At 57.3% G+C, this 22,634-nt stretch overlaps 1 protein-coding gene and 1 long non-coding RNA gene across 8 annotated transcripts in view; one reads left to right on the top strand and one right to left on the bottom strand.

Annotated features, from left to right (window-relative positions):
- Positions 1-22,634, bottom strand: part of Unc5a (unc-5 netrin receptor A) — a 57,220-nt gene that overhangs the window by 4,890 nt on the left and 29,696 nt on the right. For 2 of the 7 annotated variants that reach the window (XM_006976811.3, XM_042278516.2), the window contains exons 2-9: positions 9,607-9,828; positions 5,514-5,657; positions 5,185-5,288; positions 4,842-5,022; positions 4,073-4,240; positions 3,330-3,494; positions 1,811-1,999; positions 1,405-1,707 (exon numbers count right to left, since the gene is read on the bottom strand). In XM_006976811.3, coding sequence (XP_006976873.1) covers positions 1,405-1,707; positions 1,811-1,999; positions 3,330-3,494; positions 4,073-4,240; positions 4,842-5,022; positions 5,185-5,288; positions 5,514-5,657; positions 9,607-9,828 — 1,476 coding nt within the window. Of the gene's footprint in view, positions 1-1,404; positions 1,708-1,810; positions 2,000-3,329; positions 3,495-4,072; positions 4,241-4,841; positions 5,023-5,184; positions 5,289-5,513; positions 5,661-9,606; positions 9,829-22,634 lie in introns of all 7 variants that reach the window. The other 5 variants (XM_015995726.2, XM_076573387.1, XM_006976812.3 and 2 more) reach the window with 3 other exon arrangements.
- On the top strand, positions 20,050-20,429 carry LOC143273502 (uncharacterized). Its single transcript, XR_013051663.1, has 2 exons — positions 20,050-20,168; positions 20,326-20,429. It is a non-coding gene; the product is annotated as an uncharacterized LOC143273502 (long non-coding RNA).

Here is a 22,634-nt window from a genome sequence, read left to right as displayed (position 1 = left end):
CCCACACTGCCAGGGGCCATGAGTGCCCACCATCCGCCTGCCTTTCTGCTGGAGCTGACAGGTACTGTCTCACCTCGATGCCCCTGAGGATTTATCAGACCCTGTCCTGGGGGTGCGAGGCACAGACAGCAACGGCAGAGGAGGTGCTAGGAAAGGAGGGTGGATCCTATGAGCAGGGGCAGATGGTGTGCTCGGGTGCCAAGGCTCTGGAGTGGCTGTCATATGCAGAAGGGCAATAGAGGGGGAGAGCACACTAGCCAGCAGGGGTGGGGCACATCAGCCTCGTCACGTGGGCTTTGTCGGGAGCAATGGGAACCCAGGAGTTAAGTGGGGGAGAGATGCAATCAACTCTGGATTCATCCAGTCAATGTTTGGGGGCTGGGGATGAGAGAAGGGGTATGACAATGTGGGCGTGGTAAAGTATCAGGGCAGGAGGGGGAGGGGGAGGGGAGGAGGGGGAGGAGGGGGAGGGAGAGGAGGGGGAGGGGGAGGAAGAGGAGGGGGAGGAAGGGGAGGAGGGGGAGGGGAGGAGGCAGAGCTGTTGGGAAGGGCGAGCACATGAACACTGTGTGACTACAGAGGGTTGGTGGTGAGGGTGAAGAGAAAGAGCAGGGACCAAGGTGACCCCAGCCAGTTTCTAGCTCAGGCGCAGACTGTGCTAGCTGTGAGCTCGGGAAAGCCCGAGAGGAGGTAGCTGTGGGAGACGGTGGGAGACGATTCTGTTTTAGTCACAAAGACTCTGAGGTGCTGTGAGACATCCAGATGGAGCTGCCCAAGAGGCAGCTGAGTGTCGAGTTCTAGGGCCTGGGAGAACTGGGGGCTGGATGGAGGGGTAGGTGAGATCACTTGGAGAGAAATGGCAGAGAGGAACTCTGAGGAGTGCCTACACTGGAGCAGCCGGAGATGGGCAAGATTAGGGGTACATGGGGTCACCTAAAGAGAGGGAACAGAGAACTTCAGAGTGGTTGCAGCGATTTCTTCAAAGATGGCCCAAGGGGTCTCAGGGACCCTGTCTGAGGTGCTTCTGTGGAGTGGTGGGTGGGACCCAGGATGCAGTGGGGGCTCTCAGGGGAACTCTGCTCTCTTGTCATTTGTGAGTCTCTGGGGTCTGGTGTTTGCCCTACTCCTGAGCCCGGGGCCTAATGCAGAGCCCACCGCATGTAAAGCTGACTATCTGAGAGATGAACAGACAACACTTTCATGTCCACAGGCAGCAAGGAGACCCTTATCCATGGCTTCACTGTAGCTCCTCCAACTGAATTCTTTCCTAAACTACATCCTTTCCTGCTGGCCAGACGCAGCCACTCCAGAGGCCGGTGCACTCAGGAGGAACATCTGGGCTGTTTTGGCCTTCTCTGGGAAGATGAGACTAGTCTTAGCCCCTCAGGCTTGCTGGGGTCCTACCTGTATTGGGGATCATCAGCCGGCCCCCGAGGAAGTTGAAGGTCCCATAGGCCATGTTGCTGGTGCCGCGGGGCAGGGAGCGAAAGTAGTTTTGGGTGGAGAGGCGGGAGACGAAGTCCTCGGCCTCAGAGGTGGGTGAGCTGTGGTGCAGTGTGTGGCGGCCACCACCCAGTGGGCTGAGCAGGTGACCATTCGAGAGCTGGAACTTGGGGCTGGGCCCATCCTGCCGGGGACACAGACTGCCTTGGTAGGTAGTGGTGGTGGTGCTGAGGTCTGGCTGGATGGTGAGCAGATGGGGATTGTCTGTGGGATAAAGACAGAATCAGCTGGTGGCTCAGAGGGATTCCTCCTTAACAGCCCCAGCCTTGAGGACTCAGGCAGGACAGCAGGGGGAGGGGCCCCTCACCTGCTTTGTTGGGCTTGATGCTGACAGGCTGGAAGCCTGAGGTGAGGATGGAGGAGTCGGCCACGTCTGAGTCCAGCCCTTCCTTCTTGCGGCAGTAGATGAGGATGAGAACGAGCAGCAGCAAGATGAGGCACACAGCCACAGCAACAAGGCCTATGTAGAGGGCCACGTCCTCGGGGCCGGAAGCAGCTGCAAGAGAAGGCATGGCCTTGGGAACGGCTGCAGGGCTGCAGGGCTGGTGAGGAGAGGCCCGCCGCCACCTACACCCCAGGAGACTAAGGGCTCAGCACTCCCTGGGCAGCGACCCTGAGGCCGGGGGCATGGTATGGGCGTGGGTGCATTCTAGCCCTATGCCTGTCACCTCCTGGCCTGGGACTGAACGAGTCCTTGCAGGCATAAGACGTGTCCTGAGGTGGTAACCTCAGGAGAGTGGAGGAGAGGAAGAGCTACTTCCCTGGGCTGAGAGGTCTCTGCTTGGCCGCTAGGCTGGGGGTCAGGGTGGCAGGGGCAAGGTGTACTCCTGGGATACCCAAAGTGCGGCGCTGTGGTTTACACAGGCCTGCCTAAGGATTCACGTATTACAGCCTTGGTCCCCAGTGTGGCACTGCGGGAGGCAGTGGGGTCTTTTAAGAGGTGGGGCCTAGTGGGAGGGTATCACGTCCTTGTAAGTGCTGACCCCAGTCCATGGGTGTGTGTGTGTGTGTGTGTGTGTGTGTGTGTGTGTCCATCTCTGTGTGTGTGTGTCTGTCCGTCTGTCTCTTTCTCCCTGACCTGTGATCTCTCTCTTATATGCAATACTGACATGGTACCATCTGCCACTAAGTAATGTGGCTTGGGTCGGGGGTTACATTTGCCGGAGCCAGCATCATGCTCTCTGGAACCTGAGCCTCTAAAACTAATAAACCTCTTTTGCTATTTCATTATGGTAATGGACAACAGACAAATACATGGGTGATCAGCTTCCCATGTGTTTCCAGGTCAGTTCGGGCCCTTATGTATACCACCAGCCCTGGAACTGGGGTCGGGTGGGGGGACCAACCACTTGGAGGAAGTTTTATTGATTTTTGAGAGTTTTGCATAATGGAAGAAATGTCCATCAGAAAGGAATTGACACAGATAATTAGGTTTTTAATTGAAAGAATAGGGGAGGGTGTAGTCTAGAGAAAAAAAATCCAGCAGAGATCTTTAATTGTTAGTTATGGCCTTGTAATTAACAGGCCTCACAAGCCCAGCATCCCCACAGGACTGACGTGTGCGCTTGGGGGATGGGATAATTTCAAGGCTGTGGGAGAGCAGATGGGTGTACATGAGTCAAGGTTCACATCTGTGCGTGTCTCGGGAGGAAGGTGGTGAGAATGTATGAGCACACAGATGGGTGTTGAGATGATGGGGACCCCGGGATCCCAAGCCTTGGACAGACACAGACTATGGCAAGGTGGCTGCCTTGACCACCACCTCTAGGGCTGGACAGGACCAACTCTGGCAAACTCAAGTGGACCCTGGGGCCAAAAAGACTCACTGTGCAGGCAGAGGTCACTGGTACAGTTGCGGGTGTCCAGGTCAGCACCCCGGCACTCCTCACCTCCGTTGCGGGGTGCTGGGTCAGAGCATTCACGGCTCCGCCAGCGGGTGCAGTCGAGTCCACAGGCTGACCACTTGCTCCATGAACTCCAGCTCCCATCCACTGGACAAGAGAGGCACAGGCAGGAAGCAAACATTCCAATCAGCTTAGGAGGCCGGCCTGGGCGGCCTGCCTGGGCGGCCCCACTCGTCATCTGGACCAGGCAGGACAAGCTGGCCTGGACTTGGGCACAATGCCAAGGTCAAGCTCTCCAATCTGTAGGACCCTGGGCTCTCCAGCTAGCCTTGATGACACATGCTAATGACCGGGAGGCGCGATGATGCCAGGGGCTGCTTGGCTCTCCCCACCCAGGGAGGCTGTCCTGGTCCTGAGGTGGTAAGGGCTCTCAGTCACATGACTGCCCTTCTGGTCCCAGGCACAGGTGGATGTGCAGCCCCAGGCTGAGCCTAGATCCTGTCCTCAGACTGCATCTTAGACCCTAAATTGAGCCCAGGCCTGGACACAGACTGAGCCCTGACTCTGACCACACTGCACCCTGATCCCCACCTCAGACTGAGCCTGGCCCTGCATGGCAGGCGGGTGGGATGGAGCCATGGGGGGACAGGCTGGTGGGTGCGATGGAGCCAGGCCACGGAGATGGCGTGGTGAGGAACGATGCAGGAGGCGGTGGCCGCTGGTACCTGGGCACAGAGTGGCGCAGGCTGTTTTCTGGACATTCTGCCCCTCACAGAAGGCGCCCCCGTTGAGAGGTGCCGGGTTGGTGCAGCTCCGGCTCCGTTTCTGCCAGCCGCGCCCACAGCTGGCGCTGCAGACGGACCACTCAGTCCACGTCGACCACCCACCGTTCACTGGCCGGATAGAGAAGGACTGGGGTCAGGGAGCGGGGGAATCCTCAGACATGCTGGTCCAAGGGATGGGGCAGGAGGGCAAAGGGCCTGTGAGCTGGGAGTGAGTGGGCTGTGCTGGGGGAATACTAAGGAGGGCCAGGCCTAGGCTGCTGGACCTCAAGGCCTGGCAGCACCTGCAGATTCTCTGCCCTCTTGGCAAGTGTCGGGGCAGCCAGGCTAAACTGGAGCTCACAGGGCACCTCCAGCTGGAACCCAGCATCTCAAAGGGCTGATCCTGTACGATCTCCCTCTGCCTGCTCTTGGGGGTCCCATATTATGTGGCTCTACTTCCCGTTCTGGGGCCTGAGAAGCACAAGGATGACCTGTTATGTTCCTCTGAGCCTCATCTTGTCTCTTCATCTCTTGCACTGTGCCCCACTCACAAGCGGCCAACACCGGTCCCATCCCTTTGCCCAGACATACCTCTGGCCTCTTTCCTAGTCAGGACACTGTCTGGTCAGCCTGGCCCTTGCTCCATGCCTTTCCATCCTACAAGCCACACATCACTTCCCCGATGGTACCTCAGTACCTCCTCCTATGACCGGGGAGCCCCAGGACCCACCATAAACAATGACGGCCGCCGAGGCGCTGCGGCGACGGGCTACGATGTTCTTGGCCACGCAGGTGTAGTTGGCGGTGTCGGCCAGGCGGGCCTGCCGTACCACGAGGCTGTGTTCCCGGGTGATGTACACATTGGGGTCGAGGGAAGGGTCCACAAGGTCCTCATTCCGGAGCCACTCCACCTAGGGGGAGAAGCCACGCCACTCCATGGCTGGCCCGTGCTGGCCTGACCGGGGCACAGAGTGGCCACTGGGGAGGTGGCGGCCAGGAGCCTGAGCTTTAGGTGGGATGAGAGGTCTGGGAGCCCTGTGCCCCTGCAGAGCGGGTCCGGCAGCCCCACTCACCTCAGCCGGGGGGATGCCTTCCGGGGGGCGACAGGGCAGCACAATGCCCTGCTCCAGCGACACTTCCTTGGCCAGTGGCTCCTGCTCAAAGTTCTTGCGCAAATCTGGAGGAAGAAAACCGTGTCCTTAAGCGTCTGGCTTAGCCTGACTGGCTCTTGGCCCTTGGTCCTGCAAGACACGCGACCGAAGTGCCAAGTGCACCGGGGAGCACGGGGAGGATTTACGCCCCCCACCCGGCACGGTAAGGCTGTGACCTCCAGGAAGCCTGCCCCTCTCCAGGGGATCTTTCTAGTGACCACCCATACAGCACAGGCCTGGCCCGTACTCACAGGCAATCCGGATGTAGGCCTTCTGACTCTTGGTGGTACCCGAGGAGCTCCACGCCACACACTGACACCAGTACTCCTCCAGCCCGAACACTTTTTCCACCTGCTGCCTTGATACATTGATACGGACCTCCATGGTGGGCAGCCCTGCTGGGTTCAAGGGCTACACTGAGTCCTTGTCCTGGACAGTTGACGCCCTGTACCACCCACAGCCGCCTGTGGACACTGTGAGCCCCCCTCAGCCTGGAGGGAACTGGGACTAAGAGGGATGCTGACACGTCTCCTGGACACGAGGAGTATGGCTTCTAGGACGTCCATGCCTTCCACTCTGTCACCTGAGGCCTGTCTCAAGTAAGTCGCGGATAGAAAGTCTCCAAAGTGGTTACTCATGGAGCTTTGGTCAGCAGCAGGGTTTGGCCTCCAGGAGCCCCAGAGAGGAAGGGTGCAGCAGACGGGCTGAGCTCTTTGTGGGTAGACAGGGTAGGGAAGTCTGCTAAGCTCCCCGGAGGGCTAGCAGGTAGATCTGACAGGTGATAATGTAGCAGCTATTATCATTACAGCTGCCAGGCAGGAAGGAAACAGACTCCTGGGACTCGGGGTTTCCCACACGCCAGGGTGGCATCTCACTCGTGCCTTCCCTTCCCTGGAACTGTTCCTACTCTGTGCTCCGTGGGGGTGCCCCAAGCACCAGGGGGGTCTGACTCCAGCATGGTCAGGGTTCTACAGTCAGCTGGGGTGGCCTAAGTGTGCTCATCCATCCCCCGGGGGGTTACAGTACAAGAGGGGGGGCAGCAAGTGGGGGCCAACGGGGCTGGCGGCCGGAGGAGTCTGGGTGCACTGGGAGAAGCCCTTCTCCCATCCCAGTCAGATCCCCGCCTTCTGCAGCAACCAGAACCAGACAGTAGGGTGCTTGGGGGAGGGGCCCCGGTCCCTCTGACAACTCAGAATGGGGGATGCTGGTCCGTCTCCACGCCACCTCCCACCCATAGTCTGCAGCCAAAACCACTGTCCCAGGAGTGAGAAAAGACTGTTTGTTTCCAATTTCTCCTCCTCCTGACCCCAATTTCCCTTGGGTCACTGGCTTATCAGAAAGAGAGAGAGAGGCCAGCCGCCAATGTGTTTCCATTGTTAACAGAGAAATTCAATTAGGGTTGCATTGCAGGAGCTGCGAGCCCAGCTGAGCCAGCCGGCCTGGGAGACTGCTTTCCTTCTTCATTTCTCTAACATGTCTCCCTGACCCCCTGCCCAGACCCCCCTCATGGAGTCTTCCAGCTGTAGCACTGGGGCCCAGATGTGTCTGTCACCCATCCCACCCTCTGGCCAGTTCGTACAGGTGTCCGTGTCTACAGTCGCCTCTGGCTGTGGTGATTACTAGGCAACTTATCTCTGTTCTGGACACTTTCTCCTGATAGTCCTACTCTCTCGAGTGTGGGGTTGGGTGGGGCTAAGAACCAAGGTGCCCTTCACAGGGCCTGGGTGCAGGAGAAGTGCCCTAGGCATCAGCCACCTATCAAGCACTCATAAACTGGGGGTCTCCTAGACAGTCATGGGTGGAGCAGGGTCACTTTTCCCTTCTTCCTGTGTCAGGGTCAGGGATGGATGACCTCCAGAACATTCTGGCCTGGGGTGCTGAGTGTCCTCTGGGTGGACAGGCCATTGATGGCCCCAAGCCCCATTCTTCACCACCCCGGGGCAGCTCAGCTTGGGAACCACAGCACTACACTGGAGTACTTGGTTTTCTGTCCTTCTGTCCTTCCCACTCTTCCTTCTGCAGCCACCGTGAAGCAGGAGTGGGGAGCAGGGGCACTTCCATCCACAATGACCTAGCTCCAGGCCACACCTCTGCAGAGGGAGCTGTGAGCACCACAAGCTCTGAGGGCTGGGAGCAGGGGGACACCAGACCCTGCCCGGCCTTCCAGCAGGTCCTTCAGGAGCCTGGAGCCTGGGAATGGATTCTAAGTGGGGCAGTATCAGCCCGACTAGGAAATATGAGCAGGTGCCAGCCTTGGAGAAGAAGGGGGGACCCTAGGGTGGCTGGATTAGGGGCGGCGTACGTGTGTGAATGCATATGTGCACATATGGGAACCCATAGTGGAGACTTGCTGAGTGTTTCTGGGAGGTGGAGTCTTATCTGGGCACCCTGAAGTCCAAGTGGGTCCCTTCTATCTGATTTTAATAAGCACCAAGTTTAACAATGAATAATTAGAGTCCGTACCAGAGGCCAGTGCTTGCTTTTACAGACTCCAGGCTTCCCCGGCCTTCTGGATGGGAATGAAGGTAAATGGAGGGCCTTTGTCTCGTGTGAGAGCCCCTTTGCCACCCTAGCCCTTACACTGGAGTGAGCAGGGCTCAGGTCTGTGGGGAACGCAGTCCCCTGCCACACCTGTCTGCCTAGACTGGCTCAGAGTCTCGGGTATGTGCCCTGGCGAGACGCGTTTGCCACGGCCTCTGTGTGGAGTCAGGCAAGCCTTTCTCCTGGCCTTGCAGCACTCTGGTTCATAGCCGAGAGACGATTAACTCCGTGAACTTGATGCACTGGCCATTGGAGGCCCCAGGCTTGAAGTTCAAGCAGAAGAGGGACCTGGTGGTTATGTGGGATACGTCCCCATGATTCCGCTCCTCTGCTCATATGGAAGGACAGCACAGGTGCCAATGGGGGCACAGGGTGGGCACTGCCAGTGTGTGCTGCCAAGCGCAAGGTGCTCGGTCAGAAAGGGCCTGGGTCCCAGGCAGACTGTGCACCTGAGACCCGTGATGGCATGCTGTTCCAGGTAAGGAGGGGTGGACAGGTCTCCCACCCTATCCCTTTGGACAGGGAAACGCCCTCCTTCTGAGTACTTCTAAACTTGGACGCTACCCCTCCTCATGAACTCCTTCCCAGGAGCCACTACCCATGCCTGCTTCCCTGCAGCACATCTGGGCCACATCTGGGTCACTTTCTGGGCCCTCTTTTGCATCTGAATGGATCCCAGTACTGCTTGTCTGCCTGGATGGCACTGTGGCTCACCCTCACTCTGGTGGCCAGCACGTCCCAAATGGGCTGTCTTCTGGGGTGTGTGCTGTATCAGTCTGGCTGAGGTCGTGGTGGAAAGAGGTGCAGGCCTAGACCAGAAGGCTCTATGCGTGTTAGTGGCTGTTAGTGGGAGTTATGTCTGTGGCTCTGCTTTTGGGGAGTTCTAGACGCCCCAGGGCTCTCTGTGCATGCCCCCTTCCCCACCTGTTGCCTGAGACCTGGCAAAGCAATGAGGAGAGTTGGTGTCCTACGGGAGGGGAGGGACTTCTGGGTTTTGCCTGCTGCTCTTAGGACCCCTCGGCCCATCTGAGCCGAGTCTTCTTGGGTCTGCGTCTCTTGTCGGCCTCCATACCAGCCTGCACGTCACCCAGAGCTCCGGTCACATCACTCTGTAGTCTGAAGTCCCACAGGTCAGTGGCATTCCTCAGTCCCCCATGTACAATACTCATGTACCTTCATTCAGCTTTCCTGCTGAGCCGTGACCAGCATGCCTGGCCTCTGTTTGGGCTACGTCCCTGGTCAGGGGTATTTTCTCCCTCTCCTCTCTCTGGCCATTTCCTAGTCCTCCATCATCTAGTCTCCCCTGAGGAACATGTCTGTGAGCCCCGAGGCAGCCTCGACGCTGCTCTCCTCTTACTTAGAAGCCACCCCACTGTCTGCCTCTCTTGGGGGACTGTGTCCTCATCAGAGGGAATGTGAAATGATGCAAACATGCTTGAGCAGACGGCAGAAACATGCTTGAGCAGACGGCAGAAAACAACCAGAGGATGCGTTCTTACCCGCGGCACCTGCTCACTTCCACCCCGTGTCCTTGCAGGTGCTCTGGACAGGCTGCCCGGATTTTGTGCATTGCTGGCAGACACTGGGGCATTTCAGTGGATGAGTGTGTGTGAGGGCCTTCCCGATTACTTCCCAAGAGAGAAGACCTCTCTACCCACAGGGTGCCACGGCGGGGAGGGGTGTTCTGCCTTCCCTGGTGACACAGAAGGGGACCGGCAGGGGGCGGCTGCAGGTCCCCGCTGCTTGCAGGAGCTCACGGGACCCTCAGGCTGCCTCCCCCCAGTGACCCCACCTAGGACTCACCACTGCTGCCATCAGTGCTGCGCTCGATCACGTGATCCACCTGGCGTACCCACTCCCCATTGCACTTGAAGAAGATCTGGGTGGCGGGCACAGCCTTGCACACCAGCAGCACGGGCTTGTTCTTGACGATGTACACGTCCTCGGGCTCCACCAGGAAGTGGGGAAGTAGGTCTGGGCCGGCACCAGGCACTGGACTGGCCACTGTGGCACTCTGCTGGGCACCTGCAGGAGGAGGAAAGGAGGGGTAAGCCAGGTCTTCCTGAGACTGGCGGAGGCTGCTGACACGGCAAAAGCCCAGTTTGGGATGGGACCAAGGAATAACAGGTGCAGGCTGAGCCACTGGACATCCCTTCTGAGTCTGTGTCTTCATCTGCAAGTTAGCATAAGAAAGGACCGTGACCTTCTGACTAGGGTGGCAATGGTGCGGGTGAGGCAGGTGTCGGCACTCAGGAGGCTTTGACATAAAACAGCGAAGACAACCCCATGCTCTACTAGGAGACGTTCTGGAATCTGGCCTAGCAGACTCTTGTCCCAGGCACTGACGTGGAGGACCAGGCACTTCAGACAGGTGACGCTAAAGTGCAGGGGAATGGAGAGAGGTAGGGGACTGTACCCAGGACGTAACTTTGAGGGGCAACAAGGGGGTGCTGGGTGGAGTTACAGTCTGGAGGCCTGGGGAGGGGCAAAGCGGGGAAAGGGCTGGTGAGGCATGATGGGTAGACATGTCAGGGTGGACGCCAGCAGTCTTCCTGGAAGTTCCAGTACCTGGGCCACTTCCCATCCATTCAAGGAGACCTGAATATGGGTTTCCTTCTAATTTTAACTCAAACCTACCACCATCCACAAGTCATTTGTTACTAATTACATGGGTAATTGGCTCCGAGGCATTGGTGGAGGTAAAATCCCCAGAGCAGTCTGATATGTCTGTCTACCAGCAGGACACCCGGGGCGGGGGGGGATGCTCCTCACCAAAGGGCCCCCAGCTGGCCTGGCCAACCCTCAAAGCTGCAGCAATTTCCCACCAACACACAAATTAATAGGGGCCTCTAGGCACAGAAGTGGGGGAACTCCCGAAGAAGTGATTTCTGCTCCCTGGTCCTGGAGACCTGGGGAGGTAGTGAAATCACCGAGGTTGCCTCTCTGAGATGGGGTCACTCCAGTGTCTCACGGGGATTCTGGAGCACCTCATGAGGGTGGTTGCTCTGAACTGCCTCCTCAGAAAGGTAGAGGCTGCCAGTGGCGATCCTTTGTGCTGCCTCCAGATCCCATCCCTCATTTTCACGCATCTTTCCCCCTCCCTGGCCCCTCCGCTGCCAGCCTGCACCTTCCTCCTGCGGCTGTTTCCCCAGCCACCTCCCTGCACGGTCCCGCGACTCTGCAATAAAGGCCGAGCACACAGGTCAGTGAAAACGGAGTCGCCCTTCCCAGACCACCCCCAGCCGGGTCTGTGTTACCTTCAGGAATGTGGAAGATTAGGACAGATGGGGAGAATCCAGACCTTTCACTGCCAGACGTGAGGCCTCAGCAGAAGTCCCTTCCCCTAGAACCCCAGCTCTGACCCTAAGCTCAGGAAGTGCTCAGGGGGACCACCCTATGACCCACTCACTCTGTGTGTGTGTGTGTGGGGGGTGCTGAGGGTTGAACCTAGGGCATGGAGCTTGCAAAGCACGCGCTCCACCGCTGAGCTCCACCCACAGCCTTCAAGCTCAGGGAACGCTTGAAGTCTGAGTCCGGCTCACAGGCACACCTTAGGGCTCATTCAGACCGCTGAGCTTGGAGAGTGGAGGGGGAAGTGGGGGGGGGCTCAGGAAGCAGTTCTAGAGTGTGGGTGTAAGATGAGTGCTGGTAGGCATGCTAGACTCTCAAGACACGAGCCTGGCCAAGCCACAGCGTCTCAGCGGTCCCCGGGACTGCACACACGAACGAACAGCCACGCGAGCCCCACGGCAGGGCCCTGGAAGGAGCCTCCGCAGTTCCCCAGGGCAGGTCTGGGTCTGCTTCTGCCTCCCCTTAGCTGGCAGAGGCTCAGGTCATGGCCGGCGCCCGTCTCTTGGCTCAGGCTGGATGGGCACGGGTCCCCCGTGGGTGTGAGAGCACGGAGTGGGTGCTCAGGCCTCCCGCTTCTCTATCGATCAGCGCAGCAAGCCTTCCTCACGTCAGCCGCCCGCTGAACCCAGCACAATCCCTCATGTCTGCATTTAACTGCTAATGAAAAATAAATGTACTGTGACCAATAAGGGACATAGCTCACTTCTCCAGGGCCTCCGTCACGCCACTCTGGTGTGGCCTCCCTCCCTCTTCTGGGGTGAGGGTATTTATCAGGAGGCCCCAGGGGTACCTTCCAGGCTGTGGCCCTGTCCTCTATCAAGGACACTTATGGGTGAGTGGTAAATCTGGGCCATTTCCTCTGGGGACAACAGGTGCTGTCTGGGTGGTCAGAGCTGGCTTCTCTCTTGCTCCCCCTGTGGTGGGCATCTGCACGCTATCCCTGCTCCCACGTTCTGAGAGTTCTCTCACCTGAACTACGCTGCGGGTAGCATGGCGAGCCTTAGCCCCCTCCCGGCCATGGTGTGGCCGCCACACTGAACACTTCTATATGAACCCTGCCATCAAGGATGGGACCCAGCAGTGCACACTCAGACCCAAGTGACCTAGGACGCTGGTATGAAGCACTTGAGTTCTCTAGTTGCCCAGACCCCCACTCCCCACTGCCTCAGCTGGGCCTGCTGCTTCTACTCCCTCTGTTGGCCTGCTTGAAGGGGGTGTTTCAGGATGGGGCCAAGGCCTTGGCCGGCACCCTGAGCACTCCATTCTGCCATCTGCCGCCCTCCCATTCGGTTGCAGAAAGGTCTCCTTTTACAGCACCCACCTCCCAAGCCCGTCTCAACCTGACAACCACACATCTGCACTCGGGGTGCCCTCACTGCCCTGGCCGCTCTCACCATAGAAGACACAGGTGGGTGGTCAAGACTTCTGTCCCCCCAGCCAACAGCCCAGTTCTGGTCCCTGCTGTCTGTCTCAAAGCGACTTAGTACAGGTGCTCACAGAGCAGCCGGGGGGGGGGGGGGCGGGGGATGCCTGCTGCTGTCACCCTAGGACTGCTGAGGGCCAAACACAGGGAAACTGTCAGGGCACGCTGGGACTGCAGGCGGCTCCTGGAGCTGCATGGGAGTGGGCAGGTGCAGGGCTCACCGCCACATCTGGGGAGTGGGCAAGTGCAGGGCTCACTGCCACATCTGGGGAGTGGGCAAGTGCAGGTTCACCGCCACATCTGGAAGCCCACTCAGCCTAGTTCCCCAGGGGGTTCTCCCACTGTGCCCACCTGGGCTTTCCCACCCACAGGGTGAGGCACAGCAGCTTTCTTGGGCTGCTATGAGGCTGTGTCGGGCTGCAGTCACCAGGGACTGCAGGCTGGGTATGCAGATGGCGTGGCCCTGAAGTAAGGAGTAGCCCCTGCCTCTCTCAGGAGCTCGGCTGCTCATGTGTCAGAAGCTGGCACTCCTGCCCACGCTGCCCCCAGTAAAACAGGAGCCACACTGTTGCTGTCCCCTCCCCCCATGCCTTCTTGGGGATGAGGGGTGAGCATGTGTGTCTACATGCAGGTGCAAGTGTGTGCGCATCAAGAGGCAGGCCAGAGGGTGGTAGTTACAAGCAGAAAGAAAACTAGATGAACTCCCAGGGTCAGTGGCAGAAAGAGACAGAGAGTCCTGGGTAAGGGACCTTGTTACCTCTTCTGTGACCTGAAATGTACACTTTCATTTGGCACACGCAAATTGAGTGCCTGCTGCATGCCAGAGAGCTCTCCGAGCCTGGGACACTGCAGAAGCAGGCGAGCAGCCCTCTCCCCAAGGCGTGGGGAAAAACCCAGTTCAAGCACTGCTCACACTACAGGAGTGGGGGAGAACAGGGGAATTGACACCAGATTCGGGGGACTTTTAAGCAGTACCCCAAATGCCATGGCCAGGCTAAAGAGCGCTTAGGCTTAAAAGGGAATAGTGAGCTCACAGGAAGTAGCTGGGCTTGAGACCAGCATGGCCAGAGCAGGACTGGAGATGTGTGTGGTGGGGAGCACCTCAGAGTTTAGGAGGAAACAGAGGCCTTCAGGACCCAGAAGGAACTTGGGGTTTCACTGCTCAGTTTGTGGGAAGACTTCCCAGGCCAGGGCATTACCTTGTGGGAGGGTCTTGGAGGGGGGTGGGCACGGAAAAATGAACAGCAGGTGCCTGGCCCATTCCGTCCACCTGGGAAGTACCAGCAAAGGAGCCTGCTCCTCTGAGGTCTCAGGTCCACACTGTCACTGTGATTAGTTTAACTTTCAGCTTTCCACAGTTTAGAGGCTCCTGGGAGAGAGTCTCAATGAGGGATCATCTAGATAAGGCCGTCTGTGGGTACATCTGTGGGGGGATCGTCTAGATTACTAACAGACATGGGAGGATGCAGCCCGCTGTGGGCAACACCATTCCCACGGTGGGGCATCCTGGACTGTATGAGAGCACAGAAGCCAGCTGAGCAGGAAGCATGCATTCATGCATTCTTCTCTGCTCTTGACTGCATGTGACGTGATCAGCTGTTTCAAACTCCCGCCGCCTTGATTTGCCCACAATAATGGACCGTAACCTGGAATTGTGAGCTAAAAGGATCTCCTCTCCCCAAAGCTGCTTTTTGTCTTGATATTTTTTTTATCACAGCAGAAATGAAATCAGGACAGTCACCCACCTGAGCATCTATCCCATCCCATGAGCCCCCTTCCAGGATACAGGCTACACGCAGGATAGTGGTAGGTTTGATTGCATGCTGCCTCTCTTCAGACCATGGCTCCTGTGGGCAGGAGCCCAGGTCTGGCTTGGATGGCAGTAGAATGTTTGTTGAATGACTGAATGACCTCAATTCTCCCTTAAAATGAAAAGCTATGCCCTCCCTTCTTGGTCTATTTGAAGACCCAGAGATCGGGCAGAGAAGCCCGCCAGCATGTGCAGGTGCACACAGGGCCCCTCACTGCAGGATGCCCAGCTCCTCTCAGGTACATTGGACATGTCTCTGTGTGAAGCTGAGCCCCATGACTTTCCTCACAGCTGTGGGGAAGATGAGAGCTTCCTGTGTATCTCAGAGGCCCAGGGTGGGTGTGAACATGCTTTCAAATGTTTTATTTTTAAAAGCACCACGAAAATATGAGGTGTGATTAATCAAGCTATTAATGAAGTTGCATTTACTGAGTAAGGCCTCACCCCAGCCCGCGGGGTAGGAGGGGTGGGGTAGGAGGGTGGGGGCGGGATGTCACCTGGCTTCCCACAGCTGCAGCCAGGAGCGAGCTCTTTCCCTGGCACAGCTGGCACCCTGCTCCTTCCTCCTGCCACCTGCTCCTTCCGTCCTCCCGGGTGGGGTGAACACAGCCAGGGACAGGATGGCCAGCTGCTTTTCTGCCCCTGAAAAACACAGGCTGGGACTGGACGGGGAGGGACTGTGCTCCAGCCTCCCTGTCCCCCAGCCTACCCGCTGTGCTCCCCCCTGCTGTGAGCTGGGCAGGGTGGGGGCAGCGTTCCAGAGGCTTATCTGTAGAGGGTGGCTCTTTGAAGGTCCCTCTGGCCTGGGTGTCCCAGCTCCCCAGGCAATATGGATACCCGGGCAGGCAGAGAGAAATGCTTCAGGAAAATGTTGCCTTTGGTCTAGGGCTTGAGCTTCCCCTCCGGCCTCACCCTGGGGACTCCCTCTACATCAGGTGGCATCTTGACAACTTGAAATCCCTCAAGAGCTTTTGCACATCCTGTTCCAGGCTCTGCCCTCCCCCCCCACCTCGGTCCAACATTCTGGCTGACAGCACCTGTTTTTCTTCCAAGAAAGCCAATACTGAGCAGGCCACGCGCTGACCCTCCCCTGGCTGCTCCTCTAACCACCCGCCTGGCTAATGGTCCTGCAGATCCTCCTTTGCGAAGATGGGAGCCCAAGACCTGGGCTGGGATGAGGGGACAGATTCACAGCTCTGTGCCTCCCACAGCAGAGGGCCAGCCCTGCAAGGCCTGTCTGTCAGAGCAAGGCCAAACACAAGGTGAGGTCTGAACTAGTGGACTGGAGATGGCAGACAGCCAGAAAGGGGACAGGTGGAATTCCACCAGGTCAGAGTTACAGGTAGGGTTGAGTTCCCGGCCATAGGGGCCAGTCCTTTCCTTAGCCGAAGCCACCTGGAGTCAGGACCTTTGCCCCACGGATCTATGCCCACATCTCCTGCTGGCTTCTGCCCCACCTGTAATGCCTGCTCAAATTTCCTTCCACCAAGCTTTCCTGACCCCAGACAGCGCTGGCCACACTCCTCTGAACCCCCAGACAACAATCATATTGCCAGTTTTGAGTGTGTCGATGCCTCGTGAACAGTGGCTGGGTGTTTTTAACCTCCTGCTTCTCTCCAGAGCCAGACCAATGTCTGACACATAGCGAGTGCCCAGAGAGTGTTTGGTGAATGAATGTTGACCTCATTGCTTGGAAAGAGACCAGGGTCCAGAAATGAAGGGCAGGGAGCAGACAGCACAAACTTCTAAGAGCTACTCTGTTCCTTCTAACCAATCAACAAATCAAGCAGTTCACTGGGAAGAGAAATAGCTTCCTCAAAAAACAGAACTAAGCCCTGAGGAGGCAAAGACCCTCCTCTAGGAAGAGCAGTCTCCAGGCCATGAGCCATTGGGCATGGTGGAGGAGATCAGAGGGGTACAGGGGCCTGGGGTGGTCTGCAGACATGCAGGGCTGGGATTCCTCAGGGCTTAAGACAGCTCCAAGAGTTATTTCAATTATTATTTTTTTTAAATTCTGTAATGGGAAGCTTGACTACAAAGCTTCCCATTACAGAATTTAAAAATGTACGTACAATGTACGTACAAGGGTACGTACATTCTGGGAGAGGGAGGGGAGGAGGGAAGGGAGAGAGAGGAAGCACAAGCAGAAATGCCGGAGATGGAGGTAGCAAGTCCTCTGCCCCCTGCAGACTGCAGGTCTTGGGGCACAAGGAGAGCTGTGGGGTTCCAGGTGGCAACTCAGAGCTGTGAATTTGTCTGAAAGTGAAGATGAGGTTCCACGGGCCCAGAAATACACCCCAGGAACCTTCGCAATCCCTAGAAATCTAGCAACCTTCGCACTGCTTCCCAACTGCTTCACACAGCCTGGCTGCAGACCCCACCCCACCTAGAAAGAGCCACAAGGCCCCATCTGTGAAAGGACACACAGTGGTGACCCCCTAGGAGGAGGCAGGGCCAGAGCAGCGACCTCTTGGCCATCTGTCTCTCCAGGCATGGCCCCCATCCGCACAGGGCTCCCTGGGGACAGGTTAACATCCAGGCTGTAGAGACAATGCTGGTCTCTTCCACCTGGGATCAGGCACGAAGAAGTGACAGGAGGACACAGACCTCACAGTGTCTCAGAAGGTATGGCTGCTCCCGACCTGCTCTCAGACACATGTGTGCACACACTCTGGTTGCCATGGTAATATGCGCATGAAAGTGTCACAGAAGCAGAAGCCACCTTCCCAAGATTGGAGGAAAGTCACTCTCTTTCCCAGTGGGCTCCAGGGGCTTGGACACAAGGACAGCCACAAGCATGGTGAAGACAAGCAGGCAGACAGAACCGCCAAAGAGGAGTGTGGCATGATGGACAAGCTCCAAGGATGGTCCTGAGCGGGGGGTGTGGCTAGACGCCCTGCCCTGGCTGCTGCAGACCGGGCATTTTAGCTGGCAGCTCTACTGCGCTCCTAACTGCCTCCTGCCGCCGCACAGACGAGAAATGAATGCGAGACCAGCCACACACGCCGCAAGTAGCGGATAAGTAGTCACGCTATGGGCATTTCCTCAGCCTGGCTCTGCCCTAACAACCACCTCCCCCTCCGCCCCTGCTTCTTAAGCCCACCACACTTACCCTACCACCAGACCTTTGCATGTGCCCTGTTCTAGCTGTATAACTCACTGCCGCTCTTCCCACGGCCCCCTCTCAGACCCTCAGCCTTAGCTCTAGTGTCCACCTCCTCTGGGAGCCCCGACGGCTGCACACTGTTCAGGTGACCACTGCTAGCCTAACTGTTTCCCAGCCTACTCTTCAGGCGCCTGCCACAGCCTGAGGTCCCCTGCTTTCTCTAACAGAGGCACGCCAGCAGCATCCGTCCAGCTCTCCTGCAGGGCCTGGCAAGGAGTACGGTGTGGTCTGTTTAGCTGTGCCAACCAACTAACTCAGGTGCCCCAACGCTATCCAGCACCCAGCCTTTGAGTGACGTGGCTGCCGTCACTAGGAACTCTCAAGTCAGCCAGCAAAGGGGACTTGAAAGCTCTGGGGGAGCTGTGATGGGGGGCAGGCTCTTGGGTCCTACTCAGGACACCCCTGCCCCTGCCAAGGGGCCTCGCCTCAGGCCTGAGAAATAGTTAATAAAACTGAGGTCTAAATAAGCATTTGATTAACAAACGATAAAATAGCTATTGTGTCCCTGAATTAAGCTGTAATTGTGGTTGATAATTGGCTGGTTAGAATTTAATAAGCTACAATTAAATAGAATGGAATCCGGGGTAATTATGTGGTCACAGAGCCCAGGGGGAAGGGGGGAAGGGGGAAGGAGGAAGGAGACTTTTTCCTGCTCTGACTTTGCCGGTGGCATGTGGCTGTGGGCCTCCTTCCAGTTTGCATGGAGGTGGAGGTGGCATGTGTGCCTGTGTGCAGTGTGTCCCCCTCCACCTGGCACCTGGCACTGGCGGGCCCAGGTCCCTTGTCACTCCTCAGTGCGAGGCGGCACATGAGCCTTGCCAGGGCAGTGGCGGCCTCCACTGAAGGAGACACAAAGGAACTGTTGGCAGAGTTCCCTGCAGGGCGGGAGGCCAGGAGGGTGCTGGGAACGCCACAGAGGAGGGAGGCCGGCTGGAGAGGAGGGAGGGAGGCCTCTTGTCTGTCTAGTGAATAATCAGACTCAGAGAGGGAGAGCGCCCATTCAAGGTCACACAGTGAGCAGCTGGGGAGCTGGGGCATGCTGCCTGTGCATTAGAGGCAACTCCACTGGCCTGCAGGCTGGAGGGTGTCCTCCCCATCGGCACCCAAGCCCTCCCCAGTTTTTGAAAATCTGTGACCTTCACCAGGTAAACTTACTTACAAGCTAGGAAAGGACGTCAGTAGTTCCAAAAATGTGGCCACAGTCTGGTGTGGCCATCCCATGGCAGCCAGGTGTGGCCCCTGGCAAACACACAGGGCTGATGGATGGCCACTGCCTATGTGGCTGTTTATGACCCCATCAGCGTTTTTACAATGTTGCCGGCAGTTAATTTAATTAAAGACCCCATCCTGGATGTGATGGCATTTCATATCTCACAGGCTTAACAGAGCTCAGCCAGTGCCGAGCTGCGGTGGCTCTGGGGCTGGGCAGGGACAGGGACAGGGCTGTGTCTGAAGGCTGCAGACACAGGGTGGGTCACAGTCATCAGCCCTTGGGACCTGTGGAACAGGATCGCGGCCACCCTGTACTTACACGCAGTCCCCACAACTCACTGCCTTCTCATCTCAACCCACAAGGATTCCAGGAGGCAAAGACCTACTGTTTCCGCTCTACAGCTCAGAGATGAAGAAACTGAGGTCTGGGCCAGTGAGGCGGCGATTCCTACAGCGGTTCCTAGCCACTTGCCTGAGGTGGCTCACCAGGGCATGCATGGACAGCCGTCTTGCTGAATACAGTGTGTGGAGCACAGGCAGGCTTAGGTCTTGCCCCAGGGGAGTGGCCTCGTCACCACGGCAGGAAATCCTGGTACAGCCTCCCAGAACCACATCTGCCATGGTCTACCCTCCAGCATCTATGGTCACACTCTCCTCCTGGGCCATACCCACAACCAGCACGATGACCCTGTGACCACAGGTCTCCAGCTAACCAGTGCTCCCATTCTCAGAGGCTAAATTCTGGACCCCACTCAATATAGGAAGCAGTGAGGGAACCCGGACACTATGGAGGGCCCAGCTCCTACCCAAGGCTTCTCAACTGGCTCCCCAGCTCCCGCCACTGAGCACATTCCAAGACAGCCGGGGGTGGGGTGGGGTGGGGATGGGGCTCCTGACACAGCCTTGACTTCCCCAGGACTTCCTGTCAGCTGGGTCACCAGCTCCCAAGGCACCTCAGAGAATCCAGGCCCCCACTGTTCTAGCTCCAATCTCTCTCCCGCCTACTCCTCAGCTGCTTCCAGGCCGCCCAGTTTACCCCGTCTTCTCCCCCTAACCTCGGATATAACACCAGTGCTGTAACCTCAGAGGGCAGAGGCCGGTCCTCCAGCTCCCATGCCATCTGCTGCAGGCCCAGCCTGTGCAAGTCTCCATCCTGCAGGGCACCCACCCACTCCCAGTGCTTCTCCTGAGTCATGTGACCTCCTGTGGGCCATCCCTCCTGGGCATGTGAGGCTTGTTCTTGGACCTTCCGTGGGCTGTCAGAGGTCAGCTGTGCAGGTGGTGGCCTGCTCCATCTGACTGTGCACCTAGACTGGCTGGTTTTGTGTGTCAACTTGAAGCAAGCTGGAGTCATCAGTGAGGAAGGAGCCTCAGTTGAGGAAATGTCTCCAGGAGACCCAGCTGTAAGTTTTCTTAATTACTGATCAATGGGGAAGGGCCCTGTCCATGGTGGGTGGGGCCATCCCTGGGCTGGTGGTCCTGGGTTCTATAAGAAAGCAGGCTGAGCAAGCCATGGGGAGCAAGCCAGTAAGCAGCACCCCTCCATGGCCTCTGCATCAGCTCCTGCCTCCAGGTTCCTGCCCTGCTTGAGTTCCTGTCCTGACTCTCTTCAGGGATGAACAGTGATGTGGAAGTGTGAGCCAAATAAACCCTTTCCTCCCCAAGCTGCTTTTTGGTCATGGTGTTTTGTCCCAGCAGTAGAAACACTCACTAAGACAGCACCCTCCAAGGCATACCCATGTCCTTGCCACCTCCTCTCTGCTGTGTCCTGCTCAGGGGCTGGAATTTGGAGGCCAGTGACATCAGGTCTCCCTCTGCTCTCCCTGGCTGTGTGACCCTGGGCCAGCCACTTTCATCTGGATGATCCAGCACTCGGCTGGAGAGATAGAGGTAGAGAGTGCTGTGCCCACCCAGGGTCAGCTCAATCCAGCAACTGCCACCACTGAGGCAGGCTGGCCAAGAAGCTGGAAAGCCACACTGTCGTGGAACCTCCCACAGTAAAGCGGTGACAGCTGATTTAAACATTTGAGACCGGTTGTGTTGGCCAAACAAGCTGGCAGGCCAAAGCCCGACTAGACAATGTCTCTCAAGGTCTCTCAACTTTACAAATTAGGGTCACATCAGGGCACAGGGGAGTCCCCTCCCATACCACTCCACTGCTCAGTCTCCTTCCCCTCGGCCAGCACTCACCCTCCCTAGACCTGCTCCCCCAGCCTCCAGTGGATGCCCTGAGGCCAGGCAGTGGCTGGCGACTCACGGCCATCCACAGGTGCCTGGGGCTTCACTGTGATCAGCTGGTGCCCACCTTTACCTGAGGCCTGAGACACTGTCCTTTCCAGAGCCTGAGGGGCCCCGAGAGCCATGGGATGCTCCCTGTCTGGGAAAGGAAGAGGCAGTGAGCAGCTTACGCTCACTGTGCTTCAGACTGCAACCAAGGAGCAAGCAGAAGGCTGTGCAGATGGGTAGAGGTGGTGGGAGCCGGAGACCCCAGAGAGGAGGGAGGGAGCCCGGGCCTGGCTTCAACCTTTGAGCCGGGAAAAGGGGGTCTGGCCATGGCCATCACACCCCTGACAATACAGTAATGAGCCCTCACCCCATTTTAATTATCTGCTGTCCAAATAATTACCAGCTTGTTTATTTCACTTAACAGCAGCCATACTTTTTTCTCCTAATATTGATTTCTATGTTTTCCTGGTCGGTTCATTATCTTTCCTACCCCGTTAATAGGCTCCTGAGGTCTTGAGTGAAGAACATGGGAAGGAAGCAGAGAGAAGGAGCTCAAGGGAACATGGAGGAAGGAGAGAAGTGGCCCAACCCTTCCTGTTCAGCCTGAGGTGAGTCACTGCCCTCTCTGGGCCTGGAATTCTAGAACCCTGGCTCCGGCCACAGCCACTCATCTTGATGCAGTCAGGGTCGATTTTTTTCCCCCTGAGACAGGGTTTCTCTGTGTTGCCTTGGCTGTCCTGGAACTCACTCTGTAGACCAGGCTGGCCTCAAACTCACGGAGATCTGCCTGCCTCGGCCTCCTGAGTGCTGGGACTAAAGGCGTGCACCACCACGCCTGGGTGGAATGTTTTAAAATGAAAGAAAGGAGGGAGAAGGGGGTGGCAGAGGCTGATGTGCCCTCCCTGTCAAGAACTCTAAAGGGACACGCAGAAATGGAGTCAAGGGAAGGGATGGAGAATCTTGGAGAAACGGCGCTAATGCCAAGTGGGGCCCCACGGAGGCTTCGGGGTGGAGGCCAAGCTTCCTCCTGTCCCCCAGGAGACCCCACCCCCCGAAGCCCAGCTCTCTCGGGTCTGGCCCCCATCCCTGGCTTCTGCCTCACCTTGCCTGCCATCACCATGGAAACACAGGCGATGCTATGATGTCACATGGTTTCAGAAGAGCAGCCCACTTCTCTGGTTTGGGGGTGAGGGCAGAGCAGGGGAAGGGAGGGTCAGGTCCTCTTTGGGGGAAGATTTAGAACTTTCTAGAAGAGGTCATGTGCTCTTTAATAAATCACTAATAATTGTATGAATATTTAAATCTTAATACAAACCTGCAATAGGCCCAGTGAGACCCCCCCCCCCCCATGCAGGTATTTATGGCTCTCGGGCTGGAATATATAAAAGTTGGCATCAGTCTGGTTGAACTGCTGTTTTGCTGCAGCTGAATGGGTAATTGGGAGTGAGAGGCGCTATCCGTGGATATAAATTACCTACAGTAAACTGAGGGCATTCACGGAGAGTTTATTATCAATTATCTCTTGCTTGTTCCCCTTAAAACGAACTTTAAGTATATTAATGAGAAAATTTACAGGTCTTAATGAAATGGGGGAAGTGTGAAGTGGCTGAGCCCCTCCCCCCAGCTCGGCCACCCTGGGACAC

This window comes from Peromyscus maniculatus, chromosome 5, assembly GCF_049852395.1.
Source record: "Peromyscus maniculatus bairdii isolate BWxNUB_F1_BW_parent chromosome 5, HU_Pman_BW_mat_3.1, whole genome shotgun sequence".
Lineage (NCBI taxonomy): Eukaryota > Metazoa > Chordata > Mammalia > Rodentia > Cricetidae > Peromyscus > Peromyscus maniculatus.
This window is presented reverse-complemented; position numbering and strand designations above follow the sequence as displayed.